The sequence below is a fragment of the Mercenaria mercenaria genome, chromosome 5, assembly GCF_021730395.1.
Source record: "Mercenaria mercenaria strain notata chromosome 5, MADL_Memer_1, whole genome shotgun sequence".
Classification (NCBI taxonomy): domain Eukaryota; kingdom Metazoa; phylum Mollusca; class Bivalvia; order Venerida; family Veneridae; genus Mercenaria; species Mercenaria mercenaria.
The window spans coordinates 64228687-64248910 of record NC_069365.1 but is presented as its reverse complement, the minus strand read 5'-3'; the positions used below and the strand labels follow the sequence as shown (position 1 = coordinate 64248910).

At 36.3% G+C, this 20224-nt stretch overlaps 1 protein-coding gene across 2 annotated transcripts in view; it reads right to left on the bottom strand.

Annotated features, from left to right (window-relative positions):
- Positions 1-1801: 1801 nt before the first annotated feature.
- The window catches only part of LOC123557420 (protein phosphatase 1K, mitochondrial-like), an 83620-nt gene continuing 65197 nt past the window's right edge, over positions 1802-20224 (bottom strand). For both annotated transcript variants that reach the window (XM_053543764.1, XM_053543765.1), the window contains one exon: positions 1802-5300. In XM_053543764.1, coding sequence (XP_053399739.1) covers positions 5031-5300 — 270 coding nt within the window. In that variant the 3' untranslated portion in view covers positions 1802-5030. The remainder of the gene's footprint in view (positions 5301-20224) is intronic.

Here is a 20224-nt window from a genome sequence, read left to right as displayed (position 1 = left end):
GATTGGTGTTGCTATTTATAGTAATGTATGTTCCACCTGTGTTAGGAGGTAAAATCAGTATAATTGGTGTTGCTATTTATAGTAATGTATGTTCCACCTGTGTTAGGAGGTAAAATCAGTATAACTGGTGTTGCTTTTTATAGTAATGTATGTTCCACCTGTGTTAGGAGGTAAAATCAGTAAGATTGGTGTTGCTATTTATAGTAATGTATGTTCCACCTGTGTTAGGAGGTAAAATCAGTATAATTGGTGTTGCTATTTATAGTAATGTATGTTCCACCTGTGTTAGGAGGTAAAATCAGTAAGACTGGTGTTGCTATTTATAGTAATGTATGTTCCACCTGTGTTAGGAGGTAAAATCAGTATAATTGGTGTTGCTTTTATAGTAATGTATGTTCCACCTGTGTTAGGAGGTAAAATCAGTATAATTGGTGTTGCTAATTTCAGTGAAGAAAACTTATCTGATCTGCCACACAAATGCTTTGAAAACACAAAAGCCATTTCTTAAAGTCTCCACAGTACAATGAAACCCATACAATATCCTTACATTAGTGTTACTTAACATTCTGTGTAATCTTGGTGATGTATGTTTCATGTCAACTTTGTAATGCTGTAGAAAACTAGAGCTGCTTTTGAGAAAAGCGCATGTCTCCCACAACTGCCTAATCATCTGAAGTCTGTCTTTATATACTGTTTACTCACAGAAAATATACCTTTGATAGTTTTGGAGTAAGTGTTGGAGTAAGCGACCTATCAGATAAGTGCTGGAGTAAGCCGCCTATTGGTATGTAGGAGTAAGCGTGTTGGAGTAAGAGGCCTACCGGATTGTATTTCAATAGGCCATAATCCTGAAGTGCTGACTTTATATCTAACTGCCAGGATTTTGCAAACACATTTGTTCAAGTTTGGTGAGATCGGTGAGAAATGTTTGACATAGCGTGTGGACAAGATTTGTGACAGAGACGAGTGACAGTAACACAGACGGTATATATTAATAGCTGGCATAAACTTAGTTTGTATACGATACATTTATGCATACAGTCAAATATTTTTGAACTTTACTTCATTAAAGATAAACATATACAACTGTACATTACAGTACTTGTTTAGATGAAGATGTGAATAAGAAATGCTAATGTTTCAGTTATTTTTTAAAAATTAAAATTTATGTATGCTGGTTATTAAAAGGTATGTTTATGTCAAAATTAAAGTTTATTTCAACGTTATTATATTATTTTTCCCGTTCAACCTTTATCATTAAATAATGACAATATAGACGTCCGATCAAGTACAAAGTATCCAATAGTGATACGTTCTCAATTGATAGCGTCATTTTTAAGTCCCTGAAAGATAATGTTCATGATTAATGATAGTTCATTTTACCAACATGTTAGTCACAATTAAATGTTGCATACTTATACGTGTTTAAAAAAAATAAAGCCGCTTCTGTTTGAACATTAATGGCAAATTATGATTATTTATGTTAACTAATTAAAAATACTACTTCGCGTCTCAATAAAGGAACTTGTAGCCACCTTCCTGTGACATTAAATGTTGATTTATGAAAACGCCAAAATGCACATATACATTTATACACATGTTATTCAATATGCAAATGTCATAGTTTCTCATGAAAATATATAAAGTTATGCATCTTTACACATTTGTTTGATGATATCTTATTAAAAAGTCCCATTATTTTGATAATCTTTTTAGTTATTAAAACTGTTGAAAATGTACATTGGGTGGGTGGGGTATTTTAACCTCTAAATTCAGGTAGAAATCGTCAAAATTGGGAATAAACTGTTACAGCAAGCCTTTAATTGCTTTGGAACAATTACATAGCCACAAAATTAATATTTGAAAGTCAGTATTAAAGCAATTTAGAAGAATTTCATTTATAACTGATAATAGTTGAAAAGACAGAGAATTCTTCATTTTTCATATACCAGGTTAATCAAAATGTGTGTAATTTTTGTTTGACATAGGTTGAAAGCGAAATCCAGTCTCAATCCAAAATGAATATATTTATGGCTGGAGTAGATGAACCTTTAATTTCTAATTTCTAGGTTACGAAATCAAAAACTGGATGACTTACAAAAGAATCAAGACATCTGAACTGGAAAAATAAAAAACAAACATAAAATTAGCCAAATGTAAAATTTTTAACAAGAGGGCCATGATGGCCCTATATCGCTCACCAGAGTTGATCTGGCCTACTGACCTAGTTTTTTACCCCACATGACCCAGTTTCAAACTTGACCTAGAGATCATCAAGACAAACATTCTGACCAAGTTTCAAGAAGATAGGATCATAGATCTGGCCTCAAGAGTGCTAACAACCTTTTCATCTGATTTGAGCATGTGACCTAATTTTTGATCCCACATGACCCAGATTCGAACTTAACCTTGGGATTATCAAGATAAACATTCTAAGTTTCATGAAGATAGGGTAAAAAATGTGGCCTCTAGTGTTAACAAGCTTTTCCTTTGAACTGACCTAGTGACCTAGTTTTTGACCCCATATGACCCAGTTTTAAAGCTGACCTAGAGATCATTAAGACAAACATTTTGACCAAGTTTCATGAAGATAGGGTCATAAATCTGGCCTCTCGAGTGTTAAAAACTTTTCCTTTGATTTGATCAAGTGACCTAGTTTTTGACCCCACATGATCCAGTTTCAATCTTGGCCTAGGAATCATCAAGATAAACATTCTGACCAAGTTTCATGAAGATAGGGTCACAAATGTGGCTTCAAGAGTGTTAACAAGCTTTTCCTTTGAACTGACCTAATGACCTAGTTTTTGACCTCAAATGACCCAGTTTTAAACTTGGCATAGAGATCATTAAGACAAACATTCTGACCAAGTTTCACGAAGATAGGGTAAAAAATTTGGCCTCTAGAGTGTATACAAGCTTTTCCTTTGATTTGATCAGGTGACCAAGTTTTTGACCTCAAATGATAAAGATACGAACTTGACCTTAAGTCATCAAGACAAACATTCTGACCAAGTCTCATGAAGGTATGGTCATAAATGTGACCTCTAGAGTGTTAACAAGCTTTTCCTTTGTTTTGATTGAATGACCTAGGTCATCAAGCAAAACATTCTAACCAATTCTCATGAGTTTTAAACTTAAAATGTGGTTTCTAGAGTGTTAACAAGATTTTCCTTTGATTTGGCCTAGTGACCTAGTTTTTAAACCACATGACCAAGTTCAAACATGACCTAAAGATCATCAAGACAAACATTCTGACCAAGTTTCATAAAGATAGGGTCATAAATGTGGCCTCTACAGCATTTCCTTAGATCTGACCAGGTGACCTAGTTTTTGACCCTACATGACCCAGATTCAAACTTGACCTAGAGGTCATCCAGACAAACATTCCGACCAATTGTCAGGAGTTTCAAACTTAAACTGTGGACTCGAGTGTAGAGTTTCAAACTTAAACTGTGGACTCGAGTGTTAACAAGATTTTCCTTTGATCTGGCCTACTAACCTAGTTTTTGACCCCACATGACCCAGTTTCGAACTTGACCTAGAGATTATTAAGACAAACATTGTGACCAAGCTTCATGAAGATAGGATCATAAATGTGGCCTTTACAGTGTTAACAAGCTTTTACTTTGATTTGACCAGGTGACCTGGTTTTTGATCCCACATGACCCAGATTCAAACCTCACCTAGAGGTCATCAAGACAAACATTCTGACCAATTCTCATGAGTTTCAAACTTAAATTGTTGACTCTGGGAGTGTTAACAAGATTTTCCTTTGATCTGGCCTAGTGACCTAGTTTTTGACCCCACATGACCCAGTTTCGAACTTGACCTAGAGATCATCAGGACGATTCCGGTACATTTTTTAATTACCATTCTGTTGTTCTTGGAAACGGTAAACATGTTTTAAATATCCATAACCAGAGCCCTGAAATCAACAACATTACTAAAAGCACATACTGAAGATTTTTGAAACAACTTTTTTTAATCTCTCGTTATTACAAACATGAAATTACCAAAACTTGTTCACATAACTTCAACATTTGGTAAACAGGAGCACAATTTTAAGAATAATTTTACATTAGAGTTATTTTGAGTATGGACACATCTGGAGTACGGATGAGTACAAACGTAGTGTCAAGCTTTCAAGCTGTTTATATAAATTCTTCCAGAAATTAGATAAAAACATACCGACTGATACTTACCAAATTCATAAATATGATTCCTAAAAGCAAGCAATCACACAAGTTACACACCATTCTTAAACATTCACAGTTGTCCACAAAAACATTCTGACAAGTCAAGCATAAACACTGAATAAAACTGAAAAGATGACATTACTAGGATGCTACAGACCAAATTTGATAAAGTGGTGGTTTATGAGAAGAAGTTGTAATACTGTTTTTCTATTTTTATCTCTAGTGACCCCTAAATCAGTTAAGTGGAACCATTTGAACACATTTGATAGAGGCCTTTATAAAGGTGCTAAAGACCAAGTTTGGTCATGACCCTTCAAGTATTTCATGCGAAGAAGTGGTTTAAATGTTTTTCTATTTTTAGCCCTGGCAGCTCTTTAAATCGATCAAGTGGAACCATTTGAAAAACTTGAAAGTGGAACTTGCCAAGATGCTACAGACAAAGTTTGGTGAAATTCTGATAAAAAGTGTCAGAGGAGATGATCAAGTATAAAGTTGACGCCCACAGACAACAGACACAGGGTGATCACAAAAACTCGCCTCAGCAAAACACTCATGTGAGCTGAAAACATTTTGCCTGACTATGTGGAACAAACATGGCTATATTCTTGAGATAGTATGTTCTTCAGATATACACATTTTACTTGTATCTTTACAAATGGGTGGTCAACTTGTGTGATCAGTTAAATGACATATTTCTTCAAAAGACTGTCAAGTATTCTGGATTTCCACACATAAGGAACATAGTTTATCTATATGTATTAGATGTCTAATTCCTTCAAAAGCTGTACGGAATAGACCAAGTATTCTGGTATTTCTACACTAACTGAAAATCATTTATCTATATCTATTAGATGACAAATTCCTTCCAAAGCTGTATGGAATAGACCGTGTAGTATTCTGGTACTTCCCCCATGCTCCAAATGGAATAACAACCGCAGTAGAATTATCCTCTGAACCGAACTGTAATGCTTGGTCTGTTACAAACTTGGCAGCTTCTGTTGGGGTACGGCAACTTGTGACAATATCCATCAGTTCTTGGTCACTGAGGACAAAACTGACACCATCTGTTGTTAATATAAGAAACGAATCTCTTCCATGGCTGACCTGAAATTACAAACGTTATTTTGCAGTGTAAGGGAGAGTAGTCTATTTTACAAATGTTTCTTCATTTCTTCATGAGAATGTAAGAAGAAACTTGTGTATTATTACATCTGAGTTAGACTTACTTCCATTTCTTGAAAGCACAATGGGGAAACAAAGATTTCTGGTTATAATGTTACATTAAAACAATTAACACTTATATTCAATTTTGAGACATGTATTGTTTTCCAACCATTTCTTTTTTTGAGTGACAAAAGATGACACTAAAGTCAAAGTTTTCCATTTCTTTGAGTACAAGACTGGCAGCCGGTCCTCTTTTAGAAAATAGGGCCATGATGGCCCTATATTGCTCACCTGATTCCTAATTTCAGTACAGGGTCACCATACATGCCATATTTTCAGACGATCAATAAGGGAGATTTGCCTCAACAGGGCTTTTTTAAGGGAGATTTGGGTAAAAATAAGGAAAACTTTAATTCGCTCATTTTTTATGCGCTAAATAGCCGTTTTCATGAAAAAATCATCAAGTTTCCTATATTGAATTGATGAGTGGAGTCAACAGTTGTGTACAGAATGCATTGATTATTACGTATAGCTCTTTACTTAATGCAAGGAAATTCAAAATTCCATGAAAGATTGAACCAGGAACTTTGTTTTTGCTTTAATTTTATGTGTTGATGCTTCTGCATCCAGAGAGAGTGGTCTTTTTGACATGTTTAAGCATACAATACTCAAAAGATTGCGGAGATATCATGTCAAAACAGTCTTTTAAGGGCAGTCATTTCTTTTCAGAAACGAAGTTGTTAAAACAAAAATGAAAGTGGTCTTTTGCTGGATTATCCGTAGTTAGATTAGATCTACATGTATTTAAACTGGGCATTCTTCTCCCATAAACTAGAACTGTCACAGGAGTGACTCATACCCCCACCATACGGTCTTGTCACAGAAGAATGGCAACCATAAGAAATCTTAAAAATACTTTGGAGTACTTCATCCTGGTCTTCCACATATAAGTAATACTAGTATAATACTAGTATAGTAATACTAGTAAATATATTAAATCTCTAATATTAGAGATACACTAAAATATACACTAAAAGTGAATACAAAAAAAGTGTCTTACCGACCCATGTTACCACAGAAAAATGTTTTTACTTTTTACACAGAACTTATAATAAAAAAGTAAGAAAAATACCTAAAATATTGAAAATCTAAAAATAGGATTTCTAAAAATAGACTTATTCCTGGAATTTAAGGGGAAGAAACTCAGTACAAAAGTTAAAAAAAGGTCACTTCCCTTTGGCTCTAAGCCAATCAGAATGAGATATAGTGAAAATACATCAAAATTAACCTTAAATTCTAGGTAAAAGGGGACACAACTCAAGAAAAATTAGTGTCAGAGTTATGCACCTTGTGTCACATGATGTGGGTGATGAGGTGGAACATCTGTTTTAAGTCTGAATCAAATCCATTCAGTAGTGACTGAGATATAGTGAAAATACATCAAAATCAACCTTAAATTCTAAGTAACAAGAGCTGTCTCCATAGGATGACACATGCCCCCGATGGCACTTTGAATGAATAGTTATGGCCAATGTTAGAGTTTAGGACCTTTGACCTATGGACCTGGGTCTTGCGCGCGACACGTCGTCTTACTGTGGTACACATCCATGCCCAATATTTTTAAAATCCAAGCATGAATGACAAAGATATGGACCGGACACGCCCATCAATGCACTATGTTGAAATATGACCTTTAACGTCTAAGTGTGACCTTGACCTTTGAGCTACGGACCTGGGTCTTGCGCACGACACGTCGTCTTACTGTGGTACACATTTATGCCAAGTTATTTGAAAATCCATCCATGGATGACAAAGATATGGACCGGACACGAATGCACTATCATGAAAAATGACCTTTAACGTCTAAGTGTGACCTTGACCTTTGAGCTACGAACCTGGGTCTTGCACGCGACACGTCGTCTTACTGTGGTACACATTCATGCCAAGTTATTTGAAAATCCATCCATGGATGACAAAGATATGGACCGGACACGCCCAACTATCATGAAAAATGACCTTTAACGTCTAAGTGTGACCTTGACCTTCGAGCTACGGACCTGGGTCTTTCGTGCGACACGTCGTCTTACTGTGGTACACATTCATGCCAAGTTATTTGAAAATCCATCCATCGATGACAAAGATATGGACCAGACACGAAAATTGCGGACAGACTGACAGACCGACAGACTGACAGACGGTTCAAAAACTATATGCCTCCCTTCGGGGGCATAAAAAGGGGCATAATTCATGAAAAATTGGTGTCAGAGTTATGCACCTTGTGTCACATGATGTGGGTGATGAGGTGGAACATCTATTTTAAGTTTGAATCAAATCCATTTTGTAATAATTGAGATATAGTGAAAATACATCAAAATCAACCTTAAATTTAAAGTAAAAGGGGACATAATTCATAAAAAATTTATGTTAGAGTTAAGCACCTTATGTTACATCATCAGGGTGATAAGGTGGAACAACTATTTTAAGTTTTAATCAAATCCATTTAGTAATAACTGAAATATAGTGAAAATACAACAAAATTAACCTTAAATTCTAAGTAAAAGGGGACATAATTCATGAAAACTTGGTGTCAGAGTTATGCACCTTGTGTCACATGATGTGGGCACATGATGTGGGTGATGAGGTGGAACATCTATTTTAAGTTTGAATCAAATCTATTCAGTAGTAACTGAGATATAGTGAAAATACCTCAAAATCAACCTTAAATTCTAAGTAAAAAGGGGCATAAATCATAAAAAAAATGGTGTCAGAGTTATGCACCTTGTGTCACATGATGTGGGTGTTGAGGTGGAACATCTATTTTAAGTTTGAATCAAATCCATTTTGTAATAACTGAGATATAGTGAAAATACAACAAAATTAACCTTAAATTCTAAGTAAAAGGGGACATAATTCATGAAAACTTGGTGTCAAGAGTTATGCACCTTGTGTCACATGATGTGGGTGATAAGGTGGAACATGTATTTTAAGTTTGAATCAAATCCATTTGGTAATAACTGAGATAATAGATTTCGGGACGCGACGGGACGCGACAAAACTGACTCCTATATACCCCCCTCAAACATGTTTGGTGGGGGTATAATTATTGAAACATGACAATATCACAAAGGAATGGCAGTCAATTCTTCAAGCAGTATGAATTTCAATTTATTTCATAAAATTCACTTATCCGAATTAATGTTTGTCCGAAATTCTGTGTAGTTTCTGACATTAACTCGCCAATTTTTGTTAAATCGTGGTTGATTTTTTGCATGTTGTGCAAGTATTTAAATTGAGAAGCACAAACTCGGTGTTAGCACTAAACTGGTTCATCCTCTGATGGCTCGATAAACATTGAGGTCAGTGAAAACGAAAGTACACTTTGGCAGGTGGCGGTGCAATGACGTAATTTTAAGATTGGTTTTCACATTGTTTTGAAAACTACGGATCAGCGACTTTGATGTTATTGAATCAGTCTAAAATCTCGCATGCGCATGTTTAATTTAAAAGAAAATGAATGCTATTTTTTGGTGGGGGAGGAGGAGGGGGGGGGGGGGCCCGGGGGTGACTGGGTGAGGGTACAAAACATCATATGTTGATCATAAATATTGATGGAAAATTAAAAATGAAAAAAAAAAAAGAAAAATGGGGGATGGGGGGGGGGGGGGGGGGGGGACTGGGGGGAGGAGGGAGGTGGCGGGGAATGGTACAACTCTGCATGTTGATAAATATTCATGGAAGGTTTGAAAAAAAAATTAAAAAGGAATGAAAAATAATCTTTTTTTTTAAAGGAGGGGGGGGGGGGGGGGGGGGGGGGGGGGTGTGACCAAGGCAAGGTGGTGACCAGGTGTGGGTACACAACTTCACATGTTTATAATAAATGTTCATGGAAAAGAATGAAAGATGTTTAATGAAATTCTACCAATTGGTTGGTTTGTTATGTACAAATCTGTAGATTTATAAACAATTAAAGGGCAATAACTCTAAGGAAAATTGACCAATTAAAACAAAAAATGACTGGCATCATCGAAGTAATAATGCTGGTTCATATTTATTTCAAGCTTCATGATTGAATTCTACCAGCTTGTTACTGAGAAATTGCTGCAGACACGGATTTTTTCATTTAATCAAGGGCAGTAACTCTAAGGGAAATTGACCAATCAAAAAAAAAACTTGACGGGCATCATCGCAGTATGTTGGTGCATGTTTAGTTCAAGTTTTATGAAATTCTACATGATAGTTACTGAGAAATGGCTGCGGACCGACATTTTTCATTAGATCAAGGGCAAAAACTATAAGGAAAATTGACCAATAAAAAAAAAAACTTGACGGGCATCATCGCAGTATGTTGGTTCATGTTTATTTCAAGTTTCATGAAATTCTACCAGCTAGTTACTTAGATATGGCTGCGGATGGACGCACACACGGACGTGACGGACGGACAACGCCATTTTAATTCCCCCCTCCCGATTTCATCGGCGGGGGATAAAAAGTATATTTGTACAATCTTTGTAAAGGGCCAGCAGTTTCTGACACCCTCAGCAACCATATCTTTTCGACAAATCAGAATAATCTGAACAATCTTGGTAGAGGGTCATACAAGGACCATTTATGTGAAATCATTTTAAAATCGGGCCAGCTGTTTCCTACAAGAAGATTTTTAAAGTTTCCACCATATACATATAGGGAAAAGTGACATTGCCCCCTTGCGGCCATGTTTTTTGACAAATCCGGATAATATGAACATTCTTGGTAGAGGGTCACACATGGACCGTTTCTATTAAATTATTTCGAAATCTGGCCAGCAGTTTTATACAAAAAGTTTTTTAAAATTTCCAATCCCGTCCCTAGATTTGCCACCTAATGCCACTCTTTTCCACTTATTTCCATGGAAAAAGGGTGGCAGTTGGTGGAATTAGCTGGCGTTTGGTGTAATTCAACTCTTTTTCCACATAAATGGTAAATTTGCCACCAAAAGCCACTTTATTTAGGTGGCATTAGGTGTAAATTTTGGTTTTCTTTATGGTGGCAAAAAGGTGGTAATTGGTGTAAAGTAGAACATAGTTTTTTTTCATGGTGTAAACTGAGCGGCGATTAGTGGAAAATAGGGACTTAGAAAATTTTCTTGGTGGCGAATAGGTGGAAAAAAAACTTAGAAATTTTTGTGATGTTTGATTGAGAAGCGAACTGTAAGACATTGGATTAACAAAAATCTTCACTTGGACTCTGGTTGGAATCAAGGTGTAATGGACACTAAACGTCAAACTTCAGGCCTGACTGACACGGACCCTGACAGCTAAAACTCCACATTGACAACAGCTCGTAGAACACAAAATGCCCCCCTTGATGCATTCAGTAACTGTACAAGAAACAGAAATCATTTGGTCACTGTGCACTGGACGTTTGATGTACTGACCTCAAATCAATAATTATGGGTCATTTACCAGTCATAAGTGACTTCTGTATCAAGTGTGATCTTAGACCAAAGCATTCTCTGGTTATTGGGCAAAAAATTTCTAGTGTTCTGGGTCAGTGTGACCTAGACCTTTGAACAACTGGCCACAAAATCAATAGGGGTCGTCTGCTGGTAATGATCAATGTCCCTATTTAGTTTCATGATCATAGGTCTAAGAGTTCTCAAATTAACATCCGGAAACAGCTTAACTGTTTCAGCTCAATGTGACCTTGAGCTTTGACCTACTGAACTCATAATCTACAGGGGTTATCTGCTAGTTACGAACAACCTTCCCATTCACTTTCATGATCCTAGGCCCAAGAGTAATAGAGTTATCATCTGGAAACTGTTAAACTGTCTGTTCCAGGTCACTATGATCTTGACCTTTGACCTACTGGCCTCCAAGTCAATAGGGTCACTGCTGGTCATGACCAACCTCCATATAAAGTTTCATGATTTTAGGCCCAAGCGTTCTTGAGTTACCATCCAGAAACTGATTGTTCTACATACCGAACGACCAACAGACTGACAGACAGACATCAGCAAAACAGTATCACGTACCCTGGCTCCTTCAAAGGGTTTTGTTAAAATAAGAATAAGTCTATGCTGACTCCAGCTGGACAAAAATAATATTCAGAGTGGTTCACTATACAGAAAATTTGTATTTTGGTTATTTTGTGAGACAGAATATTTATTAATTATTATATCTTTGTATTATATTCAATGGAAATATTAATTAGTCACTTTTTCAATCAACAATTCTGAAAGACAGATGGTGGAAAATAGGTGGCAACTAGTGGAAATTGGCGTACTGGCTGAATCTGAAAAGATCATTTTTGAATGTGTCGACAGTGTATTATTTCTGCATGAGTGGAAGTTGGTTAAAGATAAGATTAATGATAGATCAAGTTACAAGCTCCCACACTAATGTATAGAAACAACCCCAGGTGGAATTTGGGTCAGTTAAGATTTATATATGCAGGCAAACATCCGGTCAGATGCAAAGAAATAGTTCTTGCCTTTTCTCTTCATTGATTGAAAAAAAAAGAAGTGTATATAAAAAGGATGTTTTTACAATAGCTTTTCAACTTAAGTATTTGACACCTTCTTTAGCTGACCAAAAAAGTGTATGTGTGGAATCAATTTAACTGTGTAGTAATATCAAAATTTGAAATCTGGCATTTGATGAGTCAGTCAGGGAGAAAATGGAAACACATTGTGAGAGGTAACAATATTATACTGTTTATTTTTTTTAATTATTACTGTCTTTAACATTGTCTTTAACTTACTTACCGTTAACAATTACTTGAATTTGAAACAACATTTACAAAACTGCTTTAACATGTTTAATTAAAATCAACCAATCTCCTTTTATGAAGTTTGGCAGATGGATAAATCCAAGATATATTTTCTGGAATATACCGTAGCTCAATTATGTTTATAACACTGCTGGTAAAATTGTATCATTTTGTAATTATTTACATTGTTGATTAGCATTTAGGATACAATATGCACTTTAAACTTTTCATACCAGGGACCTTCTGTGAAAAAATGCAACTTGTGACATGGTCTGCCTGCCTGGCTGAATATTACCTGAGCAGCATACAGCTTATTACTGCATAAAAGAAACATATCAAGATAATTCTGAATCAGGTAAATATTCTATGTTTTTACAAAAGCTAATGTTTAAATAACCCTTAATTTTTAAAGAAATACACCAATTAATAGAATTTCCTGGCATATTATATGATAAATATTAATTATAAATGTGATGAAAAACCCAAGTGCCATTATTATCTTTTGCCAAAGGCGGATGGATATAATTTCTGGCGTTGTCCTTTCTGTTTCATCTGTCCGTCACATTAATTGAAAATGATTGTAACTGGAAAAATATTATAGTGGCTTTGTCTATAGAATCACTAAACCTCATGTAATTATTATAAGCTTATTAACACTGCTCAATTATTTACCTTGATTTGGTAAAAAATAGGGAATTTTCCTGTATCTATTGCATAGAATTTTTCTACAATGTAGATTTTGATGAAACTTCTCAGTTTTAAAAAAGATGTGGCATATCATTTGACATACCGGTAGATTAAGTTTGTAGAGTTTGTTGTTATGTCAGTAAGTTAGTTCAGTCTTTTGATTTCATATCTCCTAGAGGAAATTTACAATTTTCTGCAAAATTATTCAGAATGTTAGAAAAATATATTTATTAATAGATATATGGTTTGCTGTTACAGATTCTGTGCTGGAAAAATGGTCTTACATCCAAAGGAGTGAAATTTGGAGAGTCATTTGCCATCAACTTAAGCCGTCCTGGAATATGAAACAAGAGGACCATGATGGTCCTGAATCGCTCACCTCTTCCCACATGACCCAGTTTTGAGTATGACGTCGTTTTTTCAATTATTTGACATAGTGACCTAGTTTTTGAGCTCATGTGACCCAATTTTGAACTTGACCTAGATATTATCAAGATAAAAATTCTGACCAATTTTCATGAAGATCCATTGAAAAATATGGTCTCTAGAGAGGTCACAAGGTCTTTCTATTATTTGACCTATTGACCTAGTTTTCGAAGGTACATGACCCTGTTTTGAACTTTAACTAGATATCATCAAGGTGAACATTCTCACTAATTTTCATGAAGATCTCATGAAAAATATGGCCATTAGAGAGGTCACAAGGTTTTTCTATTTTTATATCTACTGGCCTAGTTTTTGACTGCACGTGACCCAGTTTCGAAACTGATCTAGATATCATCAAGTTGAACATTCAGATCAATTTTCATGAAGATCCATTGAAAAATATGGCCTCTAGCGAGGTCAAAAGATTTTTATAATTTTTAACCTACTGACCTAGTTTTTGACCGCAGTTGACCCAGTTTCAAACTTGACCTAGATATCATCAAGATGAACATTCAGACTAACTTTCATACAGATCCCATGAAAAGTATGGCCTTTAGAGATGTCACAAGGTTATTTTATTATTTGACCTACTGACCTAGTTTTTTAAGGCATGTGACCCAGTTTTAAACTTGACTTAGATATCAATAAGGTGAACATACTGACCAATTTTTATGGAGATCCATTCACAAGTATGGCCTCTAGAGAGGTCACAAGGTTTTTCTATTTTTAGACCTACTGACCTAGTTTTTGACCGCACATGACCCTGTTTCGAACTTGACCTAGATATCATCAAGATGAACATTCAGACCAACTTTCATACAGATCCCATGAAAAATATGGCCTTTACAGAGGTCACAAGGTTTTTCTATTAGTTGACCTACTGACCTAGTTTTTGAGGGCACGTGACCCACTTTCAAACCTGACCTAGATATCATCAAGATGAACATTCAAACCAATTTTCATGAAGATCTCATGAAATATATGGCCTCTAGAGAGGTTACAAGGTTTTTTTATTTTTAGACCTACCGACCTAGTTTTTGACCGCACGTGACCCAGTTTCAAACCTGACCTAGATATCATCAAGATGAACATTCAGACCAACTTTCATATAGATCCCATGAAAAATATGGCATTAGAGAGGTCACAAGGTTTTTCTATTATTTGACCTACTGACCTAGTTTTTGAAGGCACATGACCTAGTTTCGAACTTGATCTAGATATCATCAAGGTGAACGTTCTGACCAATTTTCATGAAGATCTTGTGAAATATATGGCCTCTAGAGAGGTCACAAGGTTTTTCTATTTTTAGACCTACTTACCTAGTTTTTGAAGGCACGTGACCCAGTTTCAAACTTGACCTAGATATCATCAAGATGAATATTCTGACCAATTTTCATGAAGATCTTGTGAAATATATGGCCTCTAGAGAGGTCACAAGGTTTTTCTATTTTTAGACCTACTGACCTAGTTTTTGACGGCACGTGACCCAGTTTCAAGCTTGACCTAGATATCATCAAGGAAAACGTTCTGACCAATTTTCATGAAGATCTTGTGAAATATATGGCCTATAGAGAGGTCACAAGGCTTTTCTATTTTTAGACCTACTGACCTAGTTTTTGATGGCAAGTGACCCAATTTCGAACTTGACCTAGATATTATCAAGATGAACATTCTGACCAACTTTCATAAAGATCCCATGAAAAGTGTGACCTCTAGAGTGGTCACAAGCAAAAGTTTACAACAGACACCGCGCGATCACAAAAGCTCACCTTGTCACATCGTGACAGGTGAGCTAAAAGGTTACTAAATAAGCTATTCATAGTAACATAAAAGGGAAGTGATTAACAAGAGGACCATGATGGTCCTGAATCGCTCACCTCTTCCCACATGACCCAGTTTTGAGTATGACGTCGTTTTTTCTATTATTTGACATAGTGACCTAGATATTATCAAGATAAAAATTCTGACCAATTTTCATGAAGATCCATTGAAAAATATGGTCTCTAGGTTTTTCTATTATTTCACCTATTGACCTTGTTTTCGAAGGTACGTGACCCTGTTTTGAAATTTACCTAGATATCATCAAGGTGAACATTCTCACTAACTTTCATGAAGATCTCATGAAAAATATGGCTTCTAGAGAGGTCACAAGGTTTTTCTATTTTTATATCTACTGGCCTAGTTTTTGACCGCATATGACCCAGTTTCGAAACTGATCTAGATATCATCAAGGTGAACATTCAGATCAATTTTCATGAAGATCCATTGAAAAATATGGCCTCTAGAGAGGTCAAAAGATTTCAATAATTTTTGACCTACTGACCTAGTTTTTGACCGCAGTTGACTCAGTTTCAAACTTGACCTAGATATCATCAAGGTTAACATTCAGACCAACTTTCATACAGATCCCATGAGAAGTATGGCCTCTAGAGAGGTCACAAGGCTTTTTATTATTTGACCTACTGACCTAGTTTTTTATGGCACGTGACCCAGTTTCAAACTTGACCTAGATATCATCAAGGTTAACATTCAGACCAACTTTCATACAGATCCCATGAAAAGTATGGCCTCTAGAGAGGTCACAAGGCTTTTTATTATTTGACCTACTGACCTAGTTTTTTATGGCACGTGACCCAGTTTCAAACTTGACCTAGATATCATCAAGATGAACATTCTGACCAATTTCATACAGATCCAATGAAAAATATGGCCTTCAGAGAGGTCACAAGGTTTTTCTATTATTTGACCTACTGACCTAGTTTTTGATGGCACGTGACCCACTTTCGAACTTGACCTAGATATCATCAAGGTGAACGTTCTGACCAATTTTCATGAAGATGTCATGAAATATATGGCCTCTAGAGAGGTCACAAGGTTTTTCTATTTTTAGACCTACTGACCTAGTTTTTGACAGCACGTGACCCAGTTTCGAACTTGATCTAGATATCATCAAGATGAACATTCAGACCAACTTTCATACAGATCCCATGAAAAATATGGCCTTTACAGAGGTCACAAGGTTTTTCTATTATTTCACCTATTGACCTAGTTTTTGACGGCACGTGACCGAGTTTCGAACTTGACCTAGATATCATCAAGGTGAACGTTCTGACCAATTTTCATGAAGACCTTTTGAAATATATGGCCTCTAGAGAGGTCACAAGGTTTTTCTATTTTAAGACCTACTGACCTAGTTTTTGAAGGCACGTGACCCAGTTTCGAACTTGACCTAGATATCATCAAGATGAACATTCTGACTAACTTTCATAAAGATCCCATGAAAAATGTGACCTCTAGAGTGGTCACAAGGTTTTTCTATTTTTAGACCTACTGACCTAGTTTTTGACCGCTTGTGACCCAGTTTCGAACTTGACCTAGATATCATCAAGATGAACATTCTGACCAACTTTCATAAAGATCCCAAGAAAAATGTGACCTCTAAAGTGGTCACAAGGTTTTTCTATTTTTAGACCTACTGACCTAGTTTTTGATGGCACGTTACCAAGTTTCGAACTTGACCTAGATATCATCAAGATGAACATTCTGACCAATTTTCATAAAGATCCCATGAAAAATGTGACCTCTAGAGTGGTCACAAGCAAAAGTTTACGGACGCATGCACGGACGGACGACGGACACTGCGCGATCACAAAAGCTCACCTTGTCACTTTGTGACAGGTGAGCTAAAAAATAAGACTGCATTGACAGCATCCTGATCCTCGTGTTCAGATCTTTTGTGATTTCTTGTGAAGGGTCTTTGATTTTTGCATAAAAATAAGAAGTATATTAATATAATTTGATTTTTGCTTACTACTGATTTTTTTTCAGATTCAGCAGGTGCAGCCAATTTCCACTAGTTGCCACGTATTTTCCACCTATTGCCAGCTATTTGGTGGCATTTAGTGGAAAATAGGACTGCTACCATAGTGGTGTTTTGGTGAAATTTTGTCCACTTACTGCCACCTGTTAGGTTGGTGGAAATAAGTGGCGTTTAGTGGAAAATAGATTTTACACCATAATATGGTGGCATTTTAGTGGTACTTTGTCTAAATACTCCACTTACAAACATATTTTCCACCATGATGGTGGCATAATGGTGTAAAACTGTCTAAATACTCCACTTATTGCCACCTAAAGGTGTACACAAGTGGAAAAAGGTGGAATTTAGTGGAAAACTGGTTTGCCACTGTCCTGTTCATTTTCTCACCATTTTGGTGGCATTTTAGGTGGCATTTTGGTGGAAAATAGTCTAATTTATTATACTCCACCATTGAAAAGGGTGGCATTATAGTGGCAAATCTAGGGACGGGATATAAACATATTGGGAAAAGTGACCACTGACCTTGGCAGCCATGTTTTTTGACAAATTGGGAAAAATAGAACAACCTTGCAGAGGGGCACACAAGAACCATTTGTGAGAAATTATTTTAGAATCGGGTCAGCAGTTTCATACAAGAAGATTTTTAAAGTTTCCACAATATACATATAGGGAAAAGTGACCATGCCCTTTGGTGGCCATGTTTTTTGATGAATCAAAATTATTTGAATAATTTTGATAGTCACACAAGGACCATTTGTGTGAAATAATTTCAAAATCTAGCCAGCTGTTTCTTACAAGATTTTCAAAGTTTCCAATATATACATATAGGTAAAAGTGACCACGTCCCCTTGCAGCCATGTTTTTTGACGAATCATGATTAATTTGTATAATCTTAGTAGAGGGTTACATTTATCTAAGGACCATTTGCATGAAATTATTTCAAAATCGGACCAGATTAGTGCCATTTAGGAGGAGATGTCATTTAAAGATTTTTCTACTTTTAGCTCTAGCGGCTGCTACTTGCAATCAAGGGGAACCATTTGAACAACTTTGGAAGATGACCACCCAAGGAACATCCAGGCCAAGTTTCATAAACTTCTATGAAATGATTTCAAAGGAGATGTTGTTAAAAGGAAAGTTTGGACAGCCGGACAGATGCTCGACTGTGAGTGATCACAACAGCTCACCCAGACCACTCAGGTGAGCTAAAACAAGAGGGCCATGATGGCCCTAGGTTGCTCACCAGAGTAACACACCATAACAGTGTATTAACATGTGTGACCTAGTGACCAAGTTCTGGACATCACATGACCCAGTTTCAACTTCATCCAAGTTTTCAAGGAGATAAACATTCTGACCAAGTTTCATGAAGATTGGAGCAATGTCGCCTCTAGATTGGACCAAAAAACAAGCATTTTCTTTGATTTGACCTTAGGAGACCTAGTTTTTTACCCCATATGACCCAGATTCGAACTTGTCCATTTCATGAAAACAAACATTCTGACCAAGTTTCATGAAGATTGGAGCAAAAATGTCGTCTCTAGAGTGTAAACAAGATTTTTCTTCGATCTGGCCTAGTGACATGTGGCTTCTACAGTGGTAAAAAGCGTTTCCTTTAATTTGACCAGGTGACCTAGTTTTTAACCCCACACGACCCAGATTCGAACTTGACCCAGAGGTCATCAAGACAAGCATTCTGACCAAATCTCATGAGTTTCAAACTCAAAATGTGGTCTCTAGAGTGTTAACAAGATTTTCCTTTGACCTGGCCTAGTGACCTACTTTTTGCTCCAACATGACCCAGATTCAAACCTGACCTAGAGGTAATCAAGAAAAACATTCTGACCATGTTCCATGAAGAAAGGGTCATAAATGTGGCCTCTAGAGTGTTAACAAGCTTTTCCTTTGATTTGACCGGGTGACCAAGTTTTTGATCCCAAATGACCCAGATTCAAATTTGACCTAGAAGTCATCAAGATATACATTCTGATCAAGTTTCAAGAAGATACGGTCATAAATGTGGTCTCTAGAGTGTTGACAAGATGATCCTTTGATCTGGCCTACTGACGTAGTTTTTGACCCCACATGACCCAGTTTCAAACTTGACCTAGAGATCATCAAGACAAACGCTTCATAAAGACTGTGTTACAACTGTGGTCTCTAGAGTGTTAACAAGGCAAATGTTGACAAACGACGCACAACGGATGACGAAGGACGCCAGACAATGACTGGTCACAATAGCTCACCTTGAGCACCTCGTGCTCTGGTGAGCTAAAAAGGCCTCCTCTCTGGTGGCCATGTTTTTGACAAACTTGAATATCTTTAACAAACTTGGTATATTTTTGTGATATAATTTAAAGCAGAATTCATATAGACAAACAGACTGATCATGTTTTATGTAATACACGCAGATCATTTAATAAAGTATTTTTTTCAATGATGTATGTAGACTGGTGATGTACTTTTCCACCAAAGTGAAAAAGTTACAAATTTTTCCTAAGTATGAGAATGTCACAATATAAGCCCGTAATGCAGATGTTACAGTAAAACATATTCTGTATAAGTTTGGTAGACAGTAAGCGCAAACAATGACATATCCAATTCTAACAACCAGGTTAAAAAATTTCAAGAATAAGCTATTTATAGTAGCAACAAAGGGAAGTAAGTCCACAAGAAATCTATATTTTGTTTTTCCACAAAAAAACTCCTTTCCAGGTAGAGATACTATAAAATACACCCTAAAATTTGAAAGTAACATCTATGTTGTACCACGTACAGAAAAGTGGCCTTGGTCAACAGTCAATTATACAAAAGTTATGTATAGTAACATTAAAATCCCTCCATGCATGAAGAAGAAATGCTCTGGACAAAGTATCGACGTTTGACCTCTAAGTGTGACCTTGACCTTAGACCTAGAGACCTGGTTCTTTCACACGACACTCCTTCTCATGATGGAGAACAACTGTGCTGAGTATCATCTAAATCCCTCCATGCATGAAGAAGAAATGCTCTAAAGTCATTCTTGAATTTGACCGTTGACCTCTAAGTGTGACCTTGATCTTAGACCTAGGGACTGGTTCTTGCACATGACACTCCGTCTCATGAGGGTGAACATTTGTGGCAAGTTAATCAAAATCTCTCCATGCATATAGAAGATATGCTCCTGAAAAAGTTTGGGGAC